The sequence below is a fragment of the Apteryx mantelli genome, chromosome 2, assembly GCF_036417845.1.
Source record: "Apteryx mantelli isolate bAptMan1 chromosome 2, bAptMan1.hap1, whole genome shotgun sequence".
Taxonomy (NCBI): Eukaryota; Metazoa; Chordata; class Aves; order Apterygiformes; family Apterygidae; genus Apteryx; species Apteryx mantelli.
The window spans coordinates 43,633,533-43,650,234 of NC_089979.1; the positions used below are offsets into that span (position 1 = coordinate 43,633,533).

The 16,702-nt window shown below is 36.6% G+C and overlaps 1 protein-coding gene across 1 annotated transcript in view; it reads left to right on the forward strand.

The window, feature by feature from the left end:
• Positions 1-3,819, forward strand: part of CRISPLD1 (cysteine rich secretory protein LCCL domain containing 1) — a 41,952-nt gene extending 38,133 nt beyond the window's left edge. Inside the window, 3 exon segments of the mRNA XM_067290566.1 lie at positions 166-296; positions 2,248-2,264; positions 2,267-3,819. Of these exon segments, the coding sequence (XP_067146667.1) occupies positions 166-296; positions 2,248-2,264; positions 2,267-2,376 (258 nt within the window). The 3' untranslated portion in view covers positions 2,377-3,819.
• Positions 3,820-16,702: the final 12,883 nt, after the last annotated feature.

Sequence of the window (16,702 nt, forward strand, 5' to 3'; positions counted from 1 at the left end):
ATTCCTATGGAATTGATTTAAATACTGCAAAAAATAATATATTTATTGTATGATTAATTTTGTAAAGTTTCTAGAATCTGGGTTAAACCTCTCTGTTGGTTTTCTTCTAGCCAGTTTTGAAAAAAAGGATGAATATAAACTAAATCTCTCCTCATTCTTTCTTAGATGTCCAGTATCTGCCGGGCAGCAGTACATGCTGGTGTGGTCCGCAACCAAGGTGGTTATGTTGACGTTATGCCAGTAGACAAACGAAAGGTGTACATTGCTTCCTTTCAAAATGGGATATTTTCAGAAAGGTACAGAGCCCATTTTAAAAGATTACTGTTTACCCTTCATGTCAGTAAGATTGCCATCTTTACAAGGTCTTGCATGATGTCTGTTTGTACCTGAGCAGTGCTAGAAACCAAACAAATAGGCCAGCATGGGTGATTTACAGAGCTTGTGTAACAGCTGCAGTGACTTGAGAGAAGGGTGGTACCAGAGCAGCCTGCCTCCTCTAAGCTCATAAATCATTACTCTAAAAAGCTGCTTATGAAATAAAATAAGCCCTATGTTTATTTTGCTGATTCTGTTGCAACTAACAAAATATTTGATAAGAAAATTGCCTTTGCTTGCTTTCTTTGTTTTTTTTTTTTAAACTAGCATTAGTGATTTATTTTGCATGAGTTGGAGGATCCACAATAGACAGGTACTTGTAGCTGGCTCCAGTACATCAGTTTGTGATGAAATGTTCATTACCAATTTACATAGTATTGAACCTGTGAGCCTGGTTCATACATGATGTTCGCAAAACATTTAAGCACATTTTTTCACTTCTGTTGTTTTTTTCAGTAGTTTGATTTTAGCACTGTTTTTTTTTCTGAAACACATGGAGGTGCTGTGGAAGTTCATTGAAATTATACTCAGTTTATTAGTACGTACTATGATGATAACACATGGCTGCATGTTGCAGATTAAATTAAGACCTGAATGAGTGCTCGAGCTTCTACTGGAAGAAAGAGAAATGACCTTGAAAAAACTCATGTGTGACTAAAGCTAATAATAATTGCAACCTCTTAAGTTGTAGGCTTTCCAAAAAATTTGTGTGGGGACAAAAGCTCCAGAAGTTTCTTTAGAGAACTTGTTAGTCGGAAAGGATAGAGTTTTTTTCATATTTTTAATAAAAGTGTGTGGGGGTCTTCCCCCTTTTCCTCACAAAGCTTAGAAAAAAATCTGGAAACTTGTTAAATACAGATCTTATTTGCTTGACATTACTTCATTTACATATTTTTGACCTTTTCCACATGACCATCCAGTTCCCTCAGAAAGAATTCTTCCTTACTGCTACTTTTGTTCTCCATCTAAATCTCCTCACTGAGCAGAGAAGTAGCCAGAAAAAGCGTTGCAGATTGAATCAGTATTTGCACTTTACAGTCTTGGTGAGGTTTAGAAGATCAGTGGTTTGGAGAGCAGTCCCATGCAAGTGTTCTGTGAAGCTGAAAGCGATGGATTGTAGTACAGTTGCAGACTTACTCTATTTCATTGCATCCTTTCTTACTCTCACCTGCATTTCCCTTTCCTTCTCAGATATGCGTCATCTAGGATTTCTGAAGGGGAAAAGGGGAAAACCATGAGACCATTAAATGTGACATGCTAGGTCAGCTTATAAGACATGACAACATTCTTCTCATGATGCTTCATTGCAGATGCTTTTCCTTTTTGCTTTGTTTTGAAGTTAGATATTTATCAGTTTAGAAAGTTATCAGTATTTTAAATGCATTCCCTTTGTTTTTGTAAAATATTGTTTCTCTTTTAGAAGTCTGCCCTTCAGCATATAGACAACTATGCACAAGCAATCTGTTAGGTCTGCAGGTTAGATTTGGATATAGTTATTAAAATGGTGAACGTAAGACATATGTATTGTATGTTTTTTGTTTTCCTTTTTTCCTAAAACCTTTTTTTAGTACTTTTTGCTCCAATAGAGCTTTATTGTTTAAACTAGAATCCCTCATCACAGACAAAAATGTAGAGTTACTTGAAATTTTATATGTTATGATTATTTTCCTGATAAGCTGCTTGGAAGAAAAGTTAATTTTTATTTTTGGTAGCTTTTGTTTGTTACAGCTTTTTAAAGTTTCTTAGGTAAAGTTATGAGTAGTCTCACGGGAAGAGTCACAAGAGTCTAGAATTGTATTGAACAATTCAGAAAAGTTGTCACTGCAGTGTTGCAGTCTTAAAAATAACACCAGGAATGTTTTTGTGTTTCAGTTTACAGAATCCTCCAGGAAGCAAGGCATTCAGAGTATTTGCTGTTGTTTGAGTCTAGTGAGTAAAATGTTTAACAGGCAAGCAAAACCAGAGCGCATAGAAGAGAATAATAAAGGTCATTTCTTATAATTCCTAAAATTTGTATAAAAGTGTAACATTATTGTACAGAAGATGCATACTGCTTTCCACCAAAAAGTTTAAATTACATATATATCTTAATGAAAAAATCTGTAAAAGTAAACATGGGAGAAAAAATAATTTGAAAATCTATAATGATATATAACAGTATTTTGAATCCTGTGTTAAATATTGCTATATTTTTTTAGCAGTTACTCCTGTATGATTAATTCAAAGCTCGTAAATGTTCTTTATTTTCTTCATCTGAACATATTATTGTATGGTGCTTTATATATGCCACTAACAATAATCTTAAAACTATACCATGGGGAGGCCTGAGTTTTTATTTCCAATGTACATAAAAGAAGCCATCCCAATAATTCAATATAATAAATCATGCCTTAAAGTAAAAAAAAAAATATATATATATATGCTTTTTGATGATTTACGGTAGCATTAGCCATGCAAACATAAATGAAGAGTTAGACCGTTTTCAATTTCATACTAATCATAACAAGTACAAATACCTATTTTTGAATAAACTGGAAAATATAGAGAAGTCCTGGGTCATATTAGCATGTGTTCTTTATAGAAATATTTCTGAGAGAATGGCCATTCTTTTTTTATTTCTTAAATATATTAATAAATAAAATTTTTATTGGATGCTGCTAAGCTTTTTAGTTCAAAAAACCAATACATTAAGGCCCAGATCTTCACATATTCACGTACCTGGGAGAGAGAGAGAAATTTACACAGTCTTTGAAAATCTGAGCCTAAAAGGTAATTCTTTCATATTGAGAAGTGGAGCAAACTGAAATTAAGGAATAAACCATCAGCTCTGCAATCTCTGCTTTACTTTTACCATGTGACTCACTCTATTTACTTAAATGGGCTTCAGCAAAAGCATAGAATTGTACACATACATAAAAGTTTGCAAGTTGGAGGCCTTGAACTGTACAAGGTGTCTGTATGCTATACATAGATATGAGGGTAAATGTTAAAGAAAACCTTAAAGAAAATGGTAACAAAGGCTAACCTTGCTCCTCATAACCTGGCAAATACTCCTGCAGGCCGGGAAGTATAATGGTACGGAGCCCAGTGATGATTAAGTCATTTGTTGCTTCACCATTTTTTTAAATTCATTTATGGTGAACAGCCTTGTGCGTTAATTTTACCATATTATGGTATATGAAGAACATGTAATGATGATACGATGTTTCTTTCTATGAAAAGTGTATTGTGCTTTAAGACTGAAAAGCTGTTAAACTTTTTTTTTTGGTATTTTTGTTTCTGTTGTTGAATTTATATCTTTCCAACATGTAAACTTATTGATATTCTTCATATTTCAGAGTACTATATCCTGCCTTCTGTTTTGCTACATGTACTACCTCATGTAGTTAGGCAAGCTTTGTTAGTTTTTTTAATCTCTTTTGAATAAAATTAATTTACATAGAGCATATTTGACAGCTGTTATTTTTGGATTGTATGTCTTACCTCAAGAACTAAAAGAGCAGCCACACAATGTTTGCTGTTTTTGCTGACCTAAACGTTACAAATGTCTTGTAGGACCTAGCAGTAGGCTAGGCTGAGATTTTAAAAGCTGAAAAGGCAATTTAGGCACACAGCTTCCATTAATTACATTGGGAGTTTTATGAATAAATCTTTTAGCTGGTTTTTCAAGTTTTGACCAGGATATTTGGAAACTGATTGTTTTCTCATTTTAATCCAGAACTCTGTGTCAGAAAGCGACTGTAAAAAAGCCACCATTTTATTCAGTCCAGCTCGTTGGGGGTGTTGGTAAATGTTTCTAGTGAGAAATATTCCTAGTTACATTTGTTGGGGACAGGCAGGTATTATTTTTTTTTATATTACTGATTCTTTCTAGCCTCGTAAAACTATGGGTAAACTTTTAAGTTCCAGTTGTGGAATCTATGTAATTGATGAGGGAGATAAGACGTATTTGATGGGTAACTCTTTTTGCAGGAGTGGGGAGGGAGCCATTGAAAGAAGGTTTATATAGATTCTGCAATACTGTCGTTAACCATTTCTCAGAATTTACATCATTAGTGTCAGTAGATTTTGACTGTGGCTGGCCCCCGAGTCACTCGAAGGTTTGGGATGGACTTGCACCATCATTCCATAAAGGTAACAAAAGAAAAACTCTAAAAGGGCTTTCAGTGTCTGTAGATGGGGTTATCAGAACATAAAATGGAATAAGGCCACTTCTGAAGTTAAGGAGACACAGGACCATTGAGGGAGGCATTCAAAACAAAACAATATGAAACAGATGCAGCGCCCTTCTCTTGGCAAGCTGGCTGCTTTCGTGCAGCCTGGCGTGGCAGCTGAGCAGCTCCCGCGCTCTCCTCCGCAGCCGCGGGAGCCCTTGGGAAGCCTGCCAGGTGCTCCAGAGCCTCGGCTGCGAGGCAGCTCCCTGCTCTTCCGACAGGGCAAAGAGGACATCTGCCTTTCTTGTGACAAAGCCGCGTTGGGGATGGGCTAGGGTGAGCTCTGAGAGAACGACACAGTTGCACCTGCAGTCACAACCAAAACATCACACGTGGAAACGTGACTCCCACACCAAATTTCGGCCTATTTCCTTCATTGTTTTTCTGTCTCTTTTGTTCTTGGTGTCTTTTTTATTCTTCTGCATGTTTTTTCTTTCTGTACTCTCTCTCAGCTGTGAAATCCACCCCATTTGCTAGGAGTTTCTGTGCGAGAGGGCAAGGGCAGTTCAGTGGTGCCATGCCATCGTAGTTAATGCTTGGTGGGAACAGAGGTGGGACTTACGTCCTGCACATGTAAATAGTTGCTTTGAGCAGCTATATTAATCAGTATAAAAGCAATAAAAAAGGGAAGTGAGTAACTCTTTCCTCACATCTGCTGCTGCAAAAGTTTGGAGTCCTACTGCTTTTCCACATGCAATGATTCTACCCTTTTATAACCTGAATACTTCAGCTAACTTCTGCTTATTGAGAAATTCTCTTCTATGTGAACTGTGTGTAATAAGAGTTAATCAGTAGACACTTCTAAGCACTTATAGAGTGAGAGCTACACATTTTTTTTTTTTATGCATCAGAAGCAACTATATACTGGGTGGTAATTCACAGTATTAGAGCACATGCTATAGCATAATGGAAACATATAGAAGAAGGTCAGCTTTTAAATGCTGAAAAATTGTTTGGTTAACCAAACAGTTACAAAATCATGGCCTCAGCTTGGAATTAAAAAAGCAATGGGTAATCAATAAGAACATAAATCTTCATACTATTCATAATATTTGGTTTGCCTTCCAGGAAGGACCTGTAAATGGCCAGCAAGAAATATCACAACTTATCAATAGCAATCCTCTGCCTCCCCTCCACCATCCAAAAAAACCAGACTGCTTTAGTACTTTGATACCTGCCAGTTATACTTTAAAAATAGCCAAAATATCAAGGAATGTAAACCCATTAGATGCAGTGGGCCCTTAAAGCATGTGTGAAGCAGGGAAGAATACATCTGAAGCTTTTCCCATGAAAACCCTGCGGTATTTCCCCATTACATGTGCTCCATGAGGAATCTTTTCAAAAGGAGGGCATAGGAAACATTTAGAAAGGGGTCAAGTATTTGTCAAGTATAGTTTGCTCCCCTAATGAACTTCTCTGTAAGCATTAATTGAGGCATTTCTCTGCTATCATCTGCATCACTCCCTTCTGGAGGAGCTAGTTTTGTAACTAAATGAGATAGCATGAAAACAAGGCAGTCAGATAAATCTTAAACAGTCCTCTTTCCCTATTTTGATATCTACATGAAGATTCTTTACCTTTAATGAACTTGGGACCCATACTCATGCTAGCAGACAGCTCATAGTACTAGCTGGACATAAATTAAGGAAAGTAAGAAAAATTTCCTAAACTTTATGGATCATGGGGAATTTTAGAACATTTACAGACTTCCCTGTGTCTGATAGGGGACAGTCTGATCTAGAAATTACACATAAAGTATTTTTCAGAATAAACCCAAAACACAGGTTAGGATAATTTGTGTGTAAGTTTGTGTAAGTAAGTCTGTAAGATATGCTCAGTTTCAAGTTTTATGTAAATGTCAGACTTTAGCTGTGTATGGAATATCAGATGATTTAAAAGCATGAAAAACAGGGTTTTTTGCCTGTATTGATACATCTGCACATAAAAATATATGACACTTTACTTCATATGGCAGAGATGTAACCAAGTTACATAAACAGTATCTTCAGTGTGACAATTGCTTTTGAAGTATATTTTAAATTTGGTTTAAGACTCAGATAACCCAGCTTCCTGCAAATACACAAGGGAAGGTTTACTTCCTGCAATTTCTGTAGTCATACAAAGGGTCAGATTTAGAAATGTAAATATTTGGAAGTTATGAAGATTATTTGTGTAGTGGAATATTCTATTTGGAAATTTATATAAGTACTGTATGAAATACTGTACTGTCATACACCTGTATTTTATGTCTTAAGGCTTTTTATAGCATCTGTGGAACTCTAGGGAACTGTACAGGGAATGAAAAGCCTGAAGAGTTTTGTTTCATTTAGTGCGCAACATGCATCTTAAAGGGCTTTAGAAATACAGATGATAGCATACTTTATTATTCAGAAAATTGCATATGGTTATGTAAAGACATACATTGTGCGTACGAGAAAAGAAGTCATGCTGTCAGCCTTAGCTTTAGCCTGACTTTGCTGCCAGGAATAAATTATTAAAATAGTATTTTAAATATGGTCATTATTGTTGATTGTTGATTATTATTATATGGGAAGCCCTTGTCATGTACTGGGGGCTGTACAAAAACACTAAAATGTGATTCCTGCTCTAAATTAACACAAGATGATAATGTGACACCTGAAATTTGCCATCAGCTGTTCAATGATCTGTATTAAATGTCTTGTTCATCTTAGTCTGGTTGCTAGGAGACAGATGTCTACACCACCAAACCCATCAAAGCACTTTGCAAAGTACTTTTTCTAGCAGTACCCAAAAGGCCCCAGTCAGACCAACCCAATATCATAAGGCACACAAAAATAGGAGAGACCAAGAGAAGAAAGTAAAGAACATGCAAACAAAATGTTCAGTCATGTACTCCCATGTCTTCCTATTCATGTTGATTCCTACAATAGCTACCCTAGCTATTCAATTCAGTATCTGCCCCAGTGCTGCATCCAATATTGTTTTTGTCTTTACTAACAATGGGGCGAATGTCTGAAGGCTAACAGTGAAGTTGTTGATTAAGAACTGTGGTACACTGGCCAAACAACAGGAATAAGGATAAGCATTAAAATTAAATAAAAATATCAGCACAGGCTGACTGTTTAGTAATAAATTCAGTTGTTTAAAAAATTCCCATTTATTTCAGCTGAACAGAAATTGCTATAATTAATACTAGCAATACCAGCATGGATCTCCTTTGAAATCTTTATTTACAGTGGCTGCCAAAGCCGATCATTACTTCTGGATTGGCTTTTAGATAGCATTTAGCAGACTATTTGGTGAGTTTCAGTTATCTTTGAATGAATGTTGTTTATGAAAAAAGCATCCATATTAGGAACATCATCTGAGAATAAATGCAAGAAAAATTTTAAAAATACCCAAGTTGCGTTAGATCTGCTCATGTATCTTTTCAGAATTACTTCCAAAGATTGAGAGACTCTTCAGAATTTATAGTAATATTAATTATTTTTGGTACAGTAATTTGCAAACATTCTCAAGAAACAAAAAGTGCTATGAGGTACTAAGCCTTCCAAACTTAACCTACAGTTTGAAAAACAAGTACTTCAGTTACTTAATTATTCACTTAGGCTTGTTTATACCCAATGTAAATAGCAAGTTGGCTCTGACCTGTCATGAATTGCTGCTACTGTACATCCCAAAGATAAATTGGAAACATTTACCAAATAAATCTCCCTGTAGTCAGTTCAATCTTCATTCCTTATGTATCTGTTAAAATCCATCTGTTTCTTGTTGTTGTTGGTTGGTTTTTTTCTAGTGAAAGATCGTGTCTTCTGAATAAGCATTTCTTTTATTGTGTCAGAACGACTCCAAGACTTTTTGGGCTGCAGGCTATGCTAGGCACAGAAACAGAGCAATTGCTTTATGCAAAAGGACTTAGTCTCAGATTTTGGATTTAGCCCAGTTCTGCACACAAAGAACTACATTGTATGAGCTGATTTAGTGCTTGCTGCAGTAGAGGTGATAGTCCTACTCTGGCACAGCTATAACTGATCCAACGAATGGGTTTGTGAAATGCTCTGATACCTTCTCACTTCCCTAGTAAAAATTGTGAGGTAAATTAGATCAGTTTGCATTTTTTAAATAAAGAAATCACTAAATAGAAGGGTTTGGTGGCTTACTGATAAAAACTTGCCCTTTTGCCACTAGGTCAGGGCTTAGGCATGTTATATCAAACATATTCAGTGATTTCCTGATTGTCATTCAGTTATTTTTTGCTTGATGCTAATGTTAAGTCAATTTATATTTTGAAGCTTCTCCTCCAGCAACTTCAAAGGTCACATCATTTTAAGACAGTTTTCCATAAGTTACATGGCAATTATTTACAAAGAATATGTAAAGATTTGTGCTAGGAATGACAAACTTGCACCTAGAATGAGATGTGCTGTTGCCTTCTAATACAGAATAAAAAATATTTCTCTTTGATTTAGGACTTCTCTTCTGCCAATGCTTCAATTCAATTTGTTTTGTGCTATGATACCTAGAGAAGTAAAGTCCAGTCAAAACAGCTAAAATATACTATCATTATCAAGGAAGGAAAACCACCATCTCCACCATAGTCTCTCAGAAATTCAGCTGTTATTTATCTTATATCAGTACAGCACAGAAACAACAACTCAGAACCAGTCCATCCAAATGCCACCTGTGACTCCCAAGAAAGCTGTTTTCAACCCACCTTCCCATTTACCACTAGCCAAAAGGATAGACAAAATACTTAACATCTCTAGTAATATACTGAATGACTTAATGTCCATAGTCTGTCACAGAATTTGGCCTTTAACAAGAAAGGTGCAACTAGTGTGCAACTAAAGGCTGGAATACCTGAGGTCCCCGAGAATATGAGAAATGCCTCTTACCTACTGAAAAGCAGGGCACTGTGATGTATTAGAAGACAAACAAACTTATGTGTTTATATCTAATACATGATCCATGGCTAGAACTGGTAGTGCTGCTACACTACAAAGAATAAATCTTAATGAAGATTGATCGTGGTAATTTAAAACTGGCTGGTTACTCTCCCAAATCTGATAACCTTCAAATAACACTTGAAAGCTCCTTTTTTACCTTAGCAATTGCAAATTAGGGAAATACTAAGGACAATGGGGCTTAGAGAAGAATTTGTCTATAGTTTGCCTAGAAGGTGGGTAAAAGTTCACTGAGGTATACCGTTGCACAAATGTTAATCTTATGAAAATTATAAAGTTCATTCACAGGCACCCAAACTCCCTATAAACAGTTTTCCAGTAAGATTTATTCTCTGTGCAAGCAAGTCACTTAAATGAGTATCTATCTGACTTACAATTACCCCTTTTGTAGACTGGCACAGGAAGTTGGATTGCGATTACTTTTTGCAAATATAGCACTAAGGTTTATTAGTGACCACCGTAGGGTGAAATAACACATATTATTTGATGATTCAGGACACTCATGCCCCGTTGTATTTCAGAAATATATCATTATGCCTTGGATCTACCCGTAATACAGAGCTGCACCTCTTAGCACCCTCTAAAGAAATCAAAGCTGCTGTGGAACTGACACCTTTTAGAGCTGGTTTGAGCCCTAGGGATTGAGAGTTTCTGAAGTGTAGCTAAGTCTGGAGGTGATGGATCAAATGTCCAAATTCTTCAGCACACAGGACAAAGTGTCCAATAAGCAGAAGACAGAATGAAGGGTGAGTTGTTTTGTAATTTTGTCACAGAAGGCTTCCAAAATTGCTTAGATTAGTAAACAAGTATGTCTTATGAGGTCTTCTAAGCTGAACAACCATCAGGTTTCTCTTAACTTCTAGAACTAGATAATTCATTATTTAAGTTTGAAGATATAAAGGTGCCTACTTATCACTTTATTTTGAATGAATTATCATTATTAAAAAAGCATTTAAATTTCTGTAGTCTGCTCAACTCAAAACACTCTTCTCTTTGCCTGTTCCCTCTAGTCTGTAGTTTGCTATGTATTTCTACCAGTTCATTGATCAGTAAAATTCCATTATATTCTCCAGACATACAGATTCCCAGACACCAATGTGTTAGGAGTGAAAATCCAGAGATTTTGCATTGGCAACAAGAGTTACAAAAGATGTTATAAAATGTGGGTTGGCCTTTCCGAGCAAAGAAGTCTGCTAATGAGAAATCCAGTTTGTGTCCCCAGAAAGCCAATGTAAAGGAAACAATTTCTTTCAACCTACTGGCTAGATAGTATGTTAGCTGAAGAACTTGTGTTGCAGTACAACTTTCGGATTTGACCCTGGAGTTGCTGAAACTATCTGCACAGTTGAAGCTGCTACCCAACTTTCACTCTCATAACTCATGTCTAGTGACAGATGTGACTGTGAAACAGAGGAGGTGTCTCTCCTCCCGCCTAACCCAGCTGCTTTGAGTCTCAGCAAGAGCATAACTGCCTCTTTTCCCTCCTAGTCAAAGGTGGGAGTTACAAAGAAAGAAAAAAATCTTGAGAGGATGTCTGTGGTGATACTGCACTGCACAGCAGGGCTAGAAGGATGGCAGACTCCTTGCCGGGCTCTGTCACTGGAAACGTTCATGTGAAATCACAGAGAGGAGAGGGAGGGAGAGAGTCTTGCCGTACCTTAAGCAGGTGTGAAAAAGTGTGATAACAAAGGCGTCTTCAGCACAGTAACAATACTGACAACTGACGTTCTCTGTGCCTTATGCAATTTAACAATCCATATTATGCAGTAGCCACAATGTTCATTGTTATATAAAATACTGAAAATTTGATAAACAAAAGGCCAGGTTATCCTTTCAATTAATCTGGTGTAAATCACCAGAAAAGTCCCCTATCTGTGATATTCCTCAAAATAACTGGGGCAAGAATAGCTCTGCTTTTTCTACTTATAATAATACTTTTGAAAGAAACCAGTTATTCACCAAATTAAGTATTACATCATCCTAATATTTTAGCTATGTCAGTGATATGAAGGTGTCTAGTGAGGGGAGAACAATCATCACTGCATATTCAAAATAATGTCCTATCTTGGTGCTAAGTGCATTAACAAGGAGAGACTTTTGTAAAAAGGTAGCTAATCCATTTCACTGGGACATTCAAGTTTAGGATGGTGTATAGACAGAAAGTGTCTTACTTATGCTTGGCTTCTAGTGTCTCCTACTAGTCTGCAAGTAGTCTGCTCAAACAGCAGCTGCAGGCCCAGGAATATCATGCTGGGATTAGTTGCTGTTTCTCGTTCCTTAGGTGGAGGCAGTCTATGGATACTGACAAAAACCATTCTTGATGTTATGCTACAGTCATATTTTCATATTATTTTCCATAAAGAAAAAAAATGATTTCAGTTTCATCATATGACTCTAGAAGGCTTTGACCTTTTATCTAGCTCTAAACAGGGTTGTCCCCAATTTCACTGCCAGAAGCCCCCGAAACCTACCTGAGGACATGTCCTTTCCAATATGGGACAGTCTGCTGAAAGTGATGACTAGTTTTGCTACTTCAGATGGGTGTAATTCAGTAATTACTGACAGCCCTCTTCAGATCTAAATTATTCTGTCAATATATTCATGCCAATTTACATCAGCTAAAGGCCTGACACACAAGATTCAATGTTAAAGAGGGAAACTCTGGAATACCACGAGATGAGATAATACTCTGAGAAAAGCAAATCTTTTCTACATTAGCTTTCTCAACAAAACAGAGAGATCTGAATATGATGAATGAACTGATGTAAGAAAACGTTCTTTGTCTGATTTGCCTGGAACAGCTCTGTGTGGAACAAAGGAAGCAAGGCATTCATGGTTAGAAATGTTTGAGGAAGTGGCATGAATTATAGAACATTCAAAACAATGGGAGATTATTTCAGAGAGAAAAAAAAGACTAACAAAGAGGCATACAGATTATTCAAAATACCTCTCTTGGAGGCAGACCATTTGCTTCCCTATCGTATAAAGAAAGACCGTCTCTCATTTCACTTTGAACAGCCTGAATAGGACTGTTTATAGTCCTGCGAGCAGGCTTAGTCTTCTCAGATCTTCCTCCATTCCCTCCCCTACACAGCTGTTCTCTCCCTCCACATCTCTTTGGGCATTATGCTGTGATGCAGTAGGGTATATTCCCCTGGTTATCGGCTGTTTTACTTGGCAAGCCAGTTGGCACCTCCTACTTCTGTGAACAGGGTTAGTACACCATGACACAGGAACATCTTCTTTCAAACAAGATAGAATTTATTTCACCAAAAGAAGCAGTGCAGACAGAATGGATTTACTGCAAGAGACCTCCCTGCCCAAGATTTTACCTGAGCCTGGCATTTTCTTCCTTCCCTTATGTAAGCTGGTCTTAATCTTCGCCCTCCTGAATCCGTTGGAGATGGATTTAGTCTCCTTGACTTTCGGTCAATCTCTGTGCTTCATGCAGCTGCTTGCAGATGCTCCCTTGATTTCTTTTTGCCAGGGCCACATAATGATCAGGGTTTCTTGATTGTCTGTTTTAAGGGCCATGGCTTTGGCAAAAAAAAAAAAAAAAAAAAAAAAAAAAAAAAAAAAACTGCTAAATTTACCACCATCTGGAAGAAGCTTCTCCCTGCAATGGCTCATTGTCCCAGCCAATATGTGAAACTGTTCCATCCCTCAAGGTTTTGTATCATTTTCCACTTTGTCCAGCATACTAATCAAGAAAAATGATATCAACATTTAATCATAGTGATTTTTTAAAAGCTCAAGCCAGATTTTCAGCTGGTGTCAATCAGATCAGCTCTCTTGACTTCAAGGGAAATTTGCTACTTTACACAAGCTGATAGTATAGTCTATATTCTTCAAAAGCAAACAGAAAATAAATATTGGCAAAACCTCTTAAAAGGACCTCTAAATAGGACTGATAGGCTCTCACCTCCATAAACATATAAAACAGAGCTTGCATGACTTCCTGTTCCCAGGCTCGTTTCCTGGTCAACAACACAAAATGGTAACACAGGAAGCAAAGAGGATCCTCTTTAAATTGATGGTATAAGTATTTTTTAAAATTCACTACTAATGAAACAATTGTTTTGTAAATATATGGTTATACCATGGTGCCTATCTTGTCAAGGATTTCAGGAGAGAAAGCAGGAGGGAACTGGATTTGCTGCATGTAGGGAACAAAAACTGTAGGATACACTATGAAGCAATTTTACTATCATTAATTTTCTTTGCCTGTGAGAGAGAAGCTCTTTCAGCAACCTCTGCAGAGCCCCCAGCACACAGCCTGCTTATGTGGGCTGCGCACAGAGCCAGAGTTTAACCTAAGCACAGTAAAAATAATGGATAATGTAAAAGGCCAGCTGTTTAAAGCAGTCTCACACAAACTAATGGGTATTTGTTTTTATAGACATAAGGGAATGATGTTGAGTCAGTTGTGGACAATATTTTGCCTGGCCGCAAAAGCATCCCAGATCCCATGGGAGTGCTCTGATTTTTCCTCTGCTTTCCTCTGAATATTTATGGGGACTGAACAAGGACTTCTTTAAATTAGTTGTGTGGATTTACTCTCTGCTATTATTAGGTGGAATATAGATTACATTCTATGATTATGCATGAAACTTTAAAATCTAAACCCCTCATCTATAGCAGTGCTTCAGAAACATTCAGAGGGCAAAATATATATACTTTTTGTTTCCTGTTAATCAGGACACAAGTCCAAAGATACAAAGGAGCCAAAGGGATCCTTAACCAAACAAAAATAATGCTTTCTATTTAATAGGTCCTCATATGTGGTTGTTGATATATCTCTACCTGTACATTTAAGGACAGATTTTCTGAAAATCTAATTTCTAGACTATAGATTCATAGAATACAGACTACATAAACTACAGATAAGGACATAATATCAAAATAGAACAACACCTAATACTCCTAGTCCTGTGGAAAATCTGTCCCTTGTTCATGCATTAGATGAGATCAGAGGTCTTCTGGAAACCCAGTGAATATACTACAGCCTTCTGGGAAAAAGTAGCTGCACCAAATCATGAACATATTTATTCTGCAGTAATTAAACTAACAATGTGATAGTTGTATTTTTTTGTGTTCCCTTCCAGAAGCTTTTCCTGATTATACAAGTCGTATTGGTTATAGCAAGTTATAGCAAGCCAGTACATAAATAGGCAGGAAACATTTGGGGGTGGGCAAAGATGGAGGAGAAGAGAAAAAGAGAACAAAAAAGAAAATCCTTTATATACTTGTACCATTATTTCTATATTAGAACTGTGTGCCGTGTGTACCATTTCCTATTTCTGTGAACTGACCATAAACTGATCATGATTTTATATAACTGTGGTTGTTACTCTCAAGAATTCATCACATACTTTAGGAACAAATTTCAGTCTTTCTGGTAATTACAAACCAGTCACTGTACTTTTATTCTGCAACTGAGATAACAGAAAAGGGGAATAGCAAATAGTACTGAATACCCTTGTATATATGTGAATACCCTTCACAGGAGGTTGCTCCTGATCCTCAGAGGTGAACCTTTGTTTTTGTTTAAGTTACAAACCTGGGGCAGACAGAAAAAAGCAGGGTGCAAGTGAAACTCAGGCTAGCATTTGTCATAAGGAGTTATCTCATACTGCATTACTAACACCTAAGCTGGCTTGCGTGACTTAGAAGAAGGGAGTTCCTCAGCTTCATGAGGAACAGTGCAAGGGTAGCACTGCAAAACAGACGATAGGCTTGTTTTGTAGGACCCTTCTCCACTAGGAACAGCATGTTTATGGTTATGCCAATCACCCTGAATTGCTCTTAGCACCAGGCACAAGCGAAGGTCAAAGGAAATATGCATGCTGCAATCCAAAGATGAACAAAGTAGTTGACAGGTTTAGGGACAGATATGCAGAAATTAAAAAAAAAAAAAAAAAGAAGAATTTATAGCTCCCTGTACTTTTGGTATATTCAATAGCCTGTCGATGAATTTCAAGAAGCTGAAAGGCTGTCAGCCAATTTGTGTGGCTCTCACAGGTGGGTTTTGGTTTTATGCAAAACTTTACCTCTGGGCATTGCATTTCCTGAGTGCAGCCTTAAGCTGGGATTTTTTTTTTTCCTATGCCTTCCCTTCCCTTCTGTCCCAGAGATTTCCTGTAATTCCTGCAACCTAATACTTGAGGTACTTTAACACTTCACTGAAGGATTACTGACTTGCCTCACCTGACTTTCAGAAATACTATTGTTCCTTGAGAATGGATAGACAGAACCGTTTTCTATTCAGACAGTAAATAAATATGCTAACAATTAGCCTGGCATTAACGTCATTGAAAGTAAAAAAATTGCTCACTGTGAAAAAAATACTCTATCACCTGGTGAGGTCGTTTTCAAATCTCAGTACATAACTTTGTATACTGAATACTATAAATCATATAAGCACTATTGACAATCATGTTTAATGCAAACGTACAGTGGAAAATGGTGTCTGCAGGACAATATTGTCAAGAGAGAAAGACATTACAGTTACCGAAAGACTCTGAGGGGCTGCTTGGGTTTTGATGAACGACCCCCAAATCTAGTCTGAACAATACTGTGACACTTTTATAAACGTAGGAATAGATTGAATACAATGCCAAAAATATTTTAAATAATAAAATTGCTACATATTTTAAGGTTTGAATAATATTTTAAAATCTGGTCTTGTCTAATTCACCTATGAATTTTTATATCTTCCAAACATTAAAAAAGAAATTACAAGATATTACTTTTTCCCTAACTGTATTAAGTATCTTGTAGCTACTTTGTACAAGGTTGCCATTCAACTGAGATAAGCCAAACTAAAGACAAGACTCTCAAAGATGAAGACAAAGTCAAAATAAGATTTATGATACTTATGCCCAATTTATAACTCACTTTCTCTATATTCGGGGTATGGCCAAAAATTTGGCTCATACATTTGTAACTTGAAAAATAATCCTGTATGTTTACAGATTGTCCATTTCTATTAAAATCTTTTCCCACCATTGCTTAATATTTTATTTCGTTTAATTTATTGTTCTTACTTTATTGATGCTGCCATAATGAGATGTAGGATCTTCTTTAATGCGTAAAATATACATAAACATTAACCCACTGAACTTTCCTGGCTGAAGAGGTAGTGACCTCTTCAGGAAATTATGTCAT